This window comes from Pistacia vera, unplaced genomic scaffold, assembly GCF_008641045.1.
Source record: "Pistacia vera cultivar Batoury unplaced genomic scaffold, PisVer_v2 Contig208, whole genome shotgun sequence".
Classification (NCBI taxonomy): Eukaryota; Viridiplantae; Streptophyta; class Magnoliopsida; order Sapindales; family Anacardiaceae; genus Pistacia; species Pistacia vera.
In genome coordinates, this window is record NW_022196011.1 from 477203 (window position 1) to 488924 (window position 11722).

General features: G+C 34.3%; 1 protein-coding gene across 1 annotated transcript; it reads right to left on the reverse strand.

The window, feature by feature from the left end:
* Positions 1-10752: 10752 nt before the first annotated feature.
* Positions 10753-11418, reverse strand: LOC116129142. Its single transcript, XM_031414898.1, has one exon. The coding sequence runs from the start codon at positions 11416-11418 to the stop codon at positions 10753-10755; it is 666 nt and encodes a 221-aa protein (XP_031270758.1).
* Between the last annotated feature and the right edge of the window lie 304 nt (positions 11419-11722).

Below are 11722 nucleotides of genomic sequence, written 5' to 3' on the forward strand. Positions count from 1 at the left end.
TTCTTTCTTTCTTTTCTTGTTATCTGCTAGCTAGTACTAAGCATCTATTTATATCTTGAGATTTGATGAGACTTTGAGTTATGAGCTACTAAGTTTCCTGGTTAGTAATTATTTCAGTTGAATTTCCTTGGGGATCAAGCAGCAAACGAGGTCATAGGTTGAGTGATGATTTCACTGAGTATTATATCTTTTATAATTTGTAGTGCATTAATATAATGTGCCATGGAGAAATATAATTCATATATATCATTCAGTAAGGTGGCACGTTATGATTGGTCTGATTATGTTATTGGGTTTCTTTAATTAAATTAACCAATACTTTTATTAAGGATAAATCGAAACCTAAAGTTGTTCTAATGAATTAATTAATAAAAAAGTGACGCTGTGCATATGTTTGCTTAGAGGTTCACATGAAGAAGACTTTACTACAATTTTTGTTTTTTTTTTTTTCATTTTTGACTTTGTCAAAGTTTTCAGAATAATATTATTGTGTGAGAAAGTAAAAGAATACTGCAACACATAAAATCCAGATCTAACTTTGGATTTAAACTCAATGTGTAAACGTTATAGTGCTTGTAAGAAAGTAAACCTTTTGTTACATTAATCTATAATTATATAATACTTATATATTAACAACCAATAATGTTAAAATGTACAAACAAATCTTTGTCTATTAACAACTACATCAATCAGATTACAAAGATGAGATCTAAACTTTATAAGAATTAACTATAAAACAAAATAGAAAAAAAAAGGTCTGGCCTAGGCCCTTATACCCGTGCTTTGCATTAAAAGTGTTAAAAGTTGTATTTGTTTTATATCGTCAATTTGGTAAGTTATTATAGTATATATATGTGGTTGGACTCCCTCTTTCCTTGAGCAGTCTATTGGGAGTGAATTTTAACAAAATCTGTTTATTATGGTATGAGAGCCACATTTGTTTAGGGTGATGATGAGTTTGGACTTTGGTCATGTTAGAAGTTGTTTGGTAAGCAATTATGATGTATATCACTACAAGAAAAATGGCATTTAGTGTTAGGATAGACTGAAAATGAGCTAGGCTTATTTTACTCATTCAGCTCATGCAGTTCGTTTTAAGTAAAAACAGAGTTCAGCTCATGCAGTTCGTCAGCTCATGCAGTTCATTTTAAGTGCTGTTCATTTTAAGTAAAAATAGAGTTTAGCTCATGCAGTTCGTTTTAAGTAAAAACAGAATCTGTTTTTACTCTACTGACTTACCATGTAAACTTTGACCTTTACTTTGTTCACTGTTCACCCTATATAAGTGAACTCATGTAAAATATCTCAGTAAGAAAGAGTAAAGTTTTAGCTCGCACGTTTTACACTCTGCTTTGATTTTTCTTCTAAGTTTCTTTTCTCTGCAATTCTATTTTCTTAACTTGGTATCAGAGCCACTGACCAACGTCAGAAATGGTTGATTCCTCTTCAAATCCATCCTCTCTTGATAAATCAAACAAGAATTCAAGCTCTAAGGAGGTTTTCGACACAATCAATTTCACTAATCATTCGTCAATTGCTTCATCCACGCTTCTTGTGATTTCACCAAAGTTGACACGCGATAACCACCGATTCTGGAAGTCGCAAATTCTTTTTGCTGTGGGAGCTCATGACCTCGAAGAACACCTAACGGGACTAATTTTGTGTCCAGCTCCGTTCGTTAGAGTTCAGTTGGATAACTCAAATTCATAGGTAACAACAAAACCTAACTCAGAGTTTACTCTTTGGAAGAAAGCAGATAAACTGTTAATGAGCTGGTTATTGTCTTCAATTTTGGAGGCAATATTCTCTGTAATTTCGAAATGTCAAACTGCCAATGATATCTGGCTCACTCTAGAAAAGGAGTTTTTAACTGAGTCTAGAGCAAAAACACTACATGTTAGAAGTCTCTTGCAAAATACAAAGAAAGAAAGTATGAGTATGCATGAGTATTTTCTAAAGATGAAAGGATATGCTGAAATTTTGTCTACAAGTGGTGTTGTTATTTCTGATGATGAACTGATAAACTACATATTAGACGGACTTGATTCCGAATATGATGCATCAATAGTAAATGTTACCACTAGGCTTGAATCCAGAGTTGATCCTATAACAGTTCAAGTAGCATAGATTGTTTTGCACAAGTTTGAATTATGGTTGGAAAAGGCAAATAGTGCAATGAATTCTATGGTACATGCTGAATTTCATAGTAGCTCAGCAAATATTGCTAATTTATCTATTGATAATGATGCAAAAAAAATTACAGTCTGGATAGACTTCATCCCAACTTCAAGGTAGTGTTACTCAATATAACAACCAATCCTCACCTATATCACAGTCTCCAAGTCTTAGTTCATCCTATTTTCCAAATACACAGAACTCACCTATATACACACCCCAGCAAACTCAGTTTTTCACACCACATTTTTCTGGAAACTATACTGGTGGCAGAGGCAGAGGTTGTGCAGGAGGTAGAAATAGATTCATATGCCAAGTCTGTGGGAAAACAGGTCACTTGGCTTTAAACTGTTACCATCGTTTCGATGTGAATTTTACTAGGCACAACTCCCTAATTAGGAGCAACTTTAATCTTGGAGTATTTTCAAGACCACCTGACCCTAAGTATGGAGGACATTATACTTCTTTTCCTTCTCAACACTACTCATAGAGTGTCAATACAGTCCCCTCAAAGTAGCTTCAGAATAATTTTCAGTCATTCTCTCCCTCAGCTGCTGGTCATTCTTCAGGCAGTTTGGACACTAATTCTGGTACTTTATAGATGCATAATCAAGCCTTCATGGCTCAGTCACAGAATCACAGTCGACCTCCTGCAGCAATCAATTACATTGCTACTCCATCCTCAGCCCAAGACGCTGCTTGGTACATGGATTCTGGTGCAACAGACCATGTTACCTCTGATTTTTTCCAACTGACTTCAAGTTCCAGCTACATGGGCAGTGAGCTGCTTCAAGTTGGAAATGGTGAGTTGCTTTCAATCACACATATTGGTTCTGTAGTTTATCTTGTGTTAATAACCTGTTGCATCTTAAGAATGTCTTATTTGTTCCTCATATCACCAAAAATTTACTTAGTGTTTCTAAATTAACTAGAGATATGATGTCTTTATTGAGTTTTTCACTGATCATTGTGTGGTAAAAGACAAGTCTTCCTAAGCCATTCTTCTCCAAGGAACACTTAAGTCTGGCCTGTATCAGCTTCAGAGTTCAGCCTGCTCTACTTTTAAGTCTACTGCAGTCTTGGTTCCATCATTCAATTCCACGCCAAGTCATTGTCTTGCTTCATTTCCTTGTTACTCCAATAAGGATCCTAGTAATCCTATGAATAAACAACCTGAGTTATCTTCAGTTTACAATGAATGTACTTCATCCTGTACTCCTATTATGAGTCAATTTTATAATGCATGTAATGGTGTTGTTGAACCTAGTAATGTAACCTCTACTTGTGTCACTTCTATTATCAATAAAACTGATACTTCTATTCAACTTTTTCCTGTGCAAAAGACAGATCCTATGATTTGGCACAAGCAGCTAGGTCATCCTAATAAATCCATACTCAAAAAAAAAATAAAAAAAAAAAAAAAACAAACAAAAAAAAAATCTGATATTACCTTTTGTCAAGCATGCCAACTTGGCAAGATGCATCAGTCCATCTATCCTAAATCCACATTTCATGCCACCAAACCACTTGAACTGGTATATTCAGACCTTTGGGGACCCTCTCCTATCCCCTCTCCCGAAGGTTTCAAATATTACATTCCTTGGCAGATCCGAGTCTATTTATTTACAAAAAGGATGAGAAGATAATGTATGTATTGGTGTATGTTGATGACATATTACTCACCGGCAATGATTTCAGCTTAGTTCAGCAAACTGTCACTGATCTGAATAATCAATTTGCTTTAAAAGCATTAGGTTCACTCAAATACTTTCTAGGTTTTGAGGTGACAAGAAGAAAGTCAGGTCTTCATATGACACAGGAGAAATATGCCAAAGACTTGCTGATTAAAACTAACATGCTTGACAGCAAACCTTGCTCAACTCCAATGGCAATTGGGACCAATCTTACCCTTGAAGATAGTGAACCATTTGAAAATTCAGCCCTTTATAGGAGTACAGTTGGTGCATTACAGTATTTCACATTGTCTAGACCAGATATTTCTTATGCTGTGAATAAGTTGAGTCAATTCTTGAAAGCCCCCACTCAGCTACATTGGCAAGCCTATAAACGATTGCTTTGATATCTCAAGGGAACTTCAGATTATGGTCTTCAGTTTAGCCCCAGTCATAGATTTAATTTGACATGCTATACAGATGCAGATTGGGCTAATAGTGTTCAGGATAGGAGATCAACCAGTGGATGTTGTGTTTTTTTGGGAAACAATCTGTTACAGTGGTATTCAAGGAAGCAGAAGGTTGTGGCTTTATCATCCACAGAAGCAGAGTATAGGGCTCTTGCACAAGGGTCAACTGAACTTGCTTGGTTTAGCAGCCTATTTTCTGAAATTGGTCTCATTCTTCCTGAAGTTCTTGTCCTCTGGTGTGATAATCAAAATGCAGGTTCTCTTGCCTGTAATCCAGTTTTTCATGGAAGGACTAAACACATTGAGTTGGATGCACATTATGTGCGAGAACAAGTCACAAATAATAGACTTAAAGTGCAATTTGTTCCCACTGAGTATCAAAAGGCTGACATTTTCACCAAAGCACTTTCACTATCCAGATTTGCAATCCTACAGGAGAAACTGACAGTTACACCATCTGCTGAAGTTTGCAAAGCTACATAGTTGATTCTGGTGGAATTTTTGAATTTTTCATGATTTGATTACTGCTTGGTTACTGTTTAGTTACTGATGTTAATCTGAAGTTTTAAATTTTGGTTTATTTGCTTAATGGTTTTTTGATGGCTGGTTGCTGGAAATTTGATGAAGTTTTAGTTGGCTGCTGTTTTGGCTGGAAAGTGGATGCTGCATTGTTTTACTAACATGACTCAGATTTCAGTAACTGGAATTGTGGAACTGGTTCAGTTTTAGATTACTAGAATTGTGAGTTTCTACTTCAAGTTCTGTGACTAAAGTTGCATGTGCTGTCAGGCTGTATCACTTGAGGAAGTTCAACTTGTGGGAAGATGTTAGGATTTAGTTTTGGACTTGTTGAACCTAGCTGACTATGGCTGATTAAAACTCATAGGAGGTTTGTTTACGGAAGGATGTTAGGATAGACTGAAAATGAGCTAGGCTTATTTTACTCATTTAGCTCATGCAGTTTGTTTTAAGTCAGCTCATGCAGTTTGTTTTAAGTAAAAATAGAGTCCAGCTCATGCAGTTCGTCAGCTCATGCAGTTCGTTTTAAGTACAGTTCATTTTAAGTAAAAACTGAATCTGTTTTTACTCTGTTGACTTACCGTGTAAACTTTGACCTTTACTTTGTTCATTGTTCACCCTATATAAGTGAACTCATGTAAAATATCTCAGTAAGAAAGAGTAAAGTTTTAGCTCGCATGTTTTACACTCTGCTTTGATTTTTCTTCTAAGTTTCTTTTCTCTGCAATTCTATTTTTTCAACTCTAGCTCATTTTCAGTCTATCCTAACATCCTTCCGTAAACAAAACCTCCTGTGAGTTTTAGTCAGCCATAGTTAGCTAGGTTCAACAAGTCCAAAACCAAATCCTAACATTTAGCGTCTAGCAAAATTAGACATAGATCGTCCAGTTTAGATGTTGATTATCTTGCGCATCTAAACTTACGTAGTTGCCATTTAGTTGCTGAATCGTTGTCCTAGGAAGAATGGGCAACTAAATATTAGGTTAGACGAGGAAAGGTTTTCTTTAACAACTAGCAATTTAGTTACTAATTACTATTTGAAATAGTGCTCCACTGAATATGTAAGGATAATATGGTAAAAGTGTATCACAACTATTCAATTAGTTGAAGAATGCATCTTTTAATGAGAAAAAATTAGTAGTGAATTCCAAAAAATTTAGACACTGAATGTGTAAAGGCAATTTGATAAAAGTGTATTGCAACTATTCTATTAGTTGCAGAATTTATCTTTTAGTGAGCAAAAAAATTGTGATAAATTCCAATAATTTTAAACATTGAATGTTGAACCAAAATTTGGTAAATTACTTTCTGCTACTACGAAATTAGTTACAGAATATGTGATTTTATGAGAAAAAAATTAGTGATAAAAACATTTCGTTTTTAGTTAAGGAGTGTGTATGCCTAATTTGGTTTCTTACATTTGGCAACTAATGATTTAGTTATTAAAATTAAATTTTTGCATCTAAATAATTTAGTAACCGATTGTATATGAGTTTTGGAAACTTTAGTAGCTAATTGATTAACATTTAAGAACATTGTTTTTGCTCTTTGTCATTACCCTGGTTTTATACATTCAACATCAACAACATAAGAGTGGAACAATATAAAAATTTGGATTAATAACATCAAACATCTTCAATGCATATAAACTTAATAGTCCATACACGGATTTTTATGCATGATGAGCAATAAAAATCTCAAATGCACTATCATGTGTGCATAACCAAAAAAGAAAGCATGCACCCACATTTTCACCAATACCTATCTATATGTGCATAACTACAACAAACAAAATGCCCACCCCATATACATCATCTAAGGATATGTACAAGCTATCCCAAAAAAGTCCAAAAAGATTGTCCTACCCCCATGTCAAAATATGTACTGCCTATACAACAAAAAACTAACCCTCAATGTTAGCATCTCAAATGTCACCAGTTGAGGTTCTACAAGCAGTTGCAATAGATGAGGAAGATTCATCATCAGTTGGAGATGGAGATGGTAGTCCAGTTGGAGCGGTAGCAAGTTGAGCACGTGCAGCTGCTATAGTCATGTGAGTCAACATCTCTAACATACGAGCTTGTTGTTCTTCAAGCATTTTGATTTTCTTTTTTTGTTGATCAAATAGTATGAACTGCTCCTCTAAATATTTAATCCTATTTTGTTGTGGTTCAACTATGCCTCTTAACTCTGTTACTTCTGATGTATCATGCTGTTGAGTCACAGAGAATGCAAAATTCTAGTTGAAGCAAGAAGCTTTACCAAACACTTCCTCATTCATATGCATGTTTACTGGACCACAAGCATCATTCAGCATTTCCATGATTTCATCGTCATCTTCATATTCATTGTCCACTTCATCGTCAGACATGTCATCAAATATTGTTCCTAGATTCATGTGTTCCCCAAGAAAAATCCATACATCATAACTTCTAAAAAACCCATATCTATACAAATGTAGCTGAATGGTGAATATATCATATGATCTTGTATTCAAACAAGTTCTACATGGGCAGCGGGTCCTACCCTCACTATTCAAGTGTTGTTTTGCAATGTCTATGAAAGACTCAATTCTTTGAACATATTTATCGCACAACCTATTAGACAACCAAATCCATCTTCTACCCATTATGACCTTCTGGGTTCACAAACAAAACAGAAATTCAGTTTCACAAAGACACTACTCAACCCAATTAAACCATAGTCATCTTCATACAAAACAAAGAAATAAATAGATACCAACAAAAAATATACTACAAGTGATAATGTAAATGAATATAAACGACCAATAAATTATTTAAATTTTAATTTACGTAATTTATACCTTCTTTTTTATGGTTGTAGTAGCAGTGGTGCCCTCACTCTTCTCAGCCTTGGTCTTCAAATCAACTTTAAGATCCTCAAATACCTAAAAATGTGCTATCTTATGTAAATAATAAATCTCAATAAACTTTCATTTGAAATTTTAAGATAAATCAATTTATTTTAACAATTAGGTTTTCTAAAAAAAATTGGTTTTGTAAGAACAAATCAATTTCATAGTTTAAAGAAAATGAATGAGAAATTAATATCTGAAATATTTTTAAAATAGATCATCCATCATCATCTAATAATTTTTAGTATAAAACAATTTAACACACATTATGTAAGTCTTTAGTTAAACCACAAATTATACAAAGTTTAAAACTACCACTTAATGTATACGTCCAAGGAAAGACAATTATCCTTAGGCTGCCCTAGCAATCATAAAATAACATAAAACACCGATCAATTTGTTAACCAAAACGAAAACACCTAAACCCCCACAAAACAAGCCCGAAGTTTAGTTTTGACATGGAAAATGGCAAGGGGAAAAAAGTCCTTTCCAATCATTAATATCTCGAATAACAAATCAAAGATTAAATTAAATGCTTCTTCCACTTTCCAATCATTGAAATAATAACAAAAAAGAAACTTCGTTGGTTAATTGGTGGGCGCCCTGCCCCTCACTTCAAAGTTAATTTATTTTATGTACTTTTACAATTAGTTATAACAAGTCTTTCTTCATTTATGTAATGCAAAACCATTTGAATTGGTGATCATTAATATTACAACCATTTTAAAAGATGAACACACCCAAAAAAAGTAACCAATCCAAAGCCTAAGCTTTATTTCAGTCAACGCATTTTCTTCGTAGGGTTATTTTGGATACTTGTTTGGTTTGAGAGGGAAAGCCAGAGAGTTTTAGTTCAATTTGTTTTCATTCTCCTTTTTCATTTAATTTTTTTTTTAACATATTAAAGTTAAAGCAAATTGAAAGAGAAATGTGAGTATTTGGTATATTAACCGTCATTCTCATCGTCTTATTTTCAGTCAAATGTCAGAATCAATTCAAAGAAAAAACAACAGATCCCTTTTCTCCATAGATTAATCATAATCCCTTTTCTCCATAGACTTACCAATGTGTAAACCAAAATCAAAACACCTAAACCCCCACAAAACAAACCAGCACCAGGCCATCCAAGAAGCAACACAACCAACAGCACACCACTCACAGGATAGAGCAAAACCAAACCAGCAAGCCATGCCATGGACCCAAGCCCAAAAACACCAACGGCAACAAGCCAAAACAACAAATTTGGTCATTTCTTTAGTTCATAATAATTAGCAAGAGGAGGCATTCATTATTTCATTCAATTTTTTTCATCACAATTACCAAAAGCCACTTACATGTTGACCATGTTAAGATTAAGGAACAAGGTTCCAGGAGGTGCACAGTAGTCCACTTTGAGGGGAAATGTTGACCATGCAAGTTAATGGGTTAAACTATTAGAAATGAAAGATGGGAGGAGCAAACTGTTCTTGTATAAACGACGTAGTTCTGAAACTAAAATTGAGTTGAATCTGTTATATCAGTTGACTGAGTTCAGCTCATGTCTTTGAGCTAGTATATAAACTCAGATTATTGTAAAGTTTGTTAAGAAATCAATATAGAAGAGAAGCAGTTTCTCTCTTTCATTTTCGCTCTTTCTTGACTTTTCTCACATGGTATCAGAGCCACTGACTGATGTCTATGGCTAAAGATTCCTCGTCATTTCCATCGCCTAACAGCGCAGGAGAAATGATGCGTGACTCTGCAAATCGAACCATCTCAGTTGTTGCTTCAAGTTTACAGGTCATAAGTCCCAAGTTAACATGAAATAACTACAGATTTTGGAGCTCTCAAGTACTCTTCATGGTTGGATCACATGAATTGGAGGATCATTTGCTAGGTAGGTTCCCCTGTCCTTCGCCTTTTATACTCTGTGGATCTGGTGTTTGTAATGGTCAAACTTCCTCCTCTCGGATATCACAGCTCACAGAGATTTCTTATCATTTGTGGTATTTCTCTCTCCTTGACCTCTCTTTGATAATGCGTTTTCTCTCTTCTGCTTCCTCTTTTGTCCACATATTATTCCAAAGGTTAAACGAAGACTACAATTTTAGTCAAGCACGCAAGGAAAGAAATTAGGATTCCTTATACGTTGGTTTGGATAAATCCTCAAATGAAAGTAATGCTAATTCCTTTTTTTGGTTGTTCAACTAACCAAGGAATAAGAATGAACTTCAAGAATCCGTATTCCTCTTCATACAGTATGAATCATACTTTATGTATACGGAAAGAGTAATGCTATGGGTACTAACGGATTCTACTAACCAGTGTACTAACTTAAAGCATAGTACGGGTACCATACACATAGTACGGGTACTATGTGTGATTTTAAGTATGATCCGTCTCTGCCCAAAGTATTATTCATAGGGAAAATATTAAAAGCAATCTATAAATAATGTTATCCCTAAAACAACCTTACAAAAATAAATTATTTAATTAAAAATGCAGAATGACAAATCAGTAAGAAGGTTTCAATTTAACTTATTTACACTAGATGGTGGGTCTAATACAATTATTAAAGTAAAGACTAATTGCATGACAGAATCGTATGATTTGTATCGCAGTGAGCAACATGAGTAAAATTAATTGCCGAAACAAAATTATTGTTTCCTCTGCAGATATTGCTGAAATAAACACTCTTCAAATTTGCCTTAGTTTCGTTTCAAGGATTGTTATAGCACACTTTCAGATCCTTGCAAAAGTTATAATAACAAGAATTGCTTAAACAAAATTCATCTACAAATTATCTACTTCAGCATTAATGTCATAATCAAAAGATGGGAAAAAAGCAATTAAATCTAATTATTGTTTTCTCATAAAAGGATATAATTAAAAAAAAATATATTTGTTTTAAGAAGAAATTAAGAACATTGCGCGCAAAATGGTTGAACCCATTATTATCAGAATGACAAGCTGATCAAATGCAACTATCACAATCAACAAGGCGTACAACGAGCAGATCCGCTGGTAAGCTTATCTGCTGGATGATATGGTTTGTATAAAACTAAGCACCAGCGCTATAAGGGCCAAAGGCTTTCAAGGGATCAAAGAACCAACGTATAAAGGCTTCCATGGTATGGTTGCAACGATTCTTATAGTGCTTTTTCAGATCCTCGCAAATGCCATAGTAACTAGAATCTCTCTTACGAATTTCTAAGGAAAGTCTGTTAAACATATTTGCTACTGAAGCAAAGTCTCCCAGAAAACTGCTTATTATTTCCTCATCAACAAGTAAATCCACATCTTTTCTAGTATTAATAAGACTATTAATTAGATCAATGTAAGATGAAACCAGTGCATCATCTGGATAGACACATTGCTCCAAAGCCATCACGTTCAGAAGTAACTTTTCTGTGTTCTCGTATAGTACCAGATTTGGTATTTTCAGTTCAGCCCCTCCACAATTCAACCATGGGAAAAGTCGATTTTCAAATCTTATGTTAAGTAAAAATTTTTCTTCACTACGTTTAAACTTCACTCCTGACCTACGCAGCTTCGCTGCAGAAGGTAAATCTACAATTTTTCCAGTTCGCTTCAGGCAGCATTTCTTGAACCCTTTTAGCATAACACTTCTTCTGAAATCAGTGAAATGTTTAATTTTTACTGTCGGATCAGGTAAGCTGCAGAACGAGGTATCAGTACTGCTGAAGAAACCATAAGCAAGATCCATGAAGGTGGGGCTAAGAATACTTAACTTATATATATCCTCAATCACGGAGAATGGAAGTTGATTTTCAAGTAATTGCAAGTCCACGGATAAACCACTTTTCGTTGCGAGTACTCTTAGCATAGGATCGCTTNCTAATCTTCCTTTCAAGGTATATTGGACATTAGATTTCAAAGACAATAAACATTATGTGTAGCATATCATTCAGTAATCAATAAATAAAGTAATTTATTAAAAAGAATAAGGTACAATGACGTTAAATTATGTACAAAATTCTTTTAAGCTATTCAGCTATATACAATTGTTG

What these genes read in the sequence shown, in the direction of transcription:
- LOC116129142 (XM_031414898.1), bottom strand. Translation starts at nt 11,418, where the DNA reads ATGGATCTTGCTTATGGTTTCTTCAGCAGTACTGATACCTCGTTCTGC.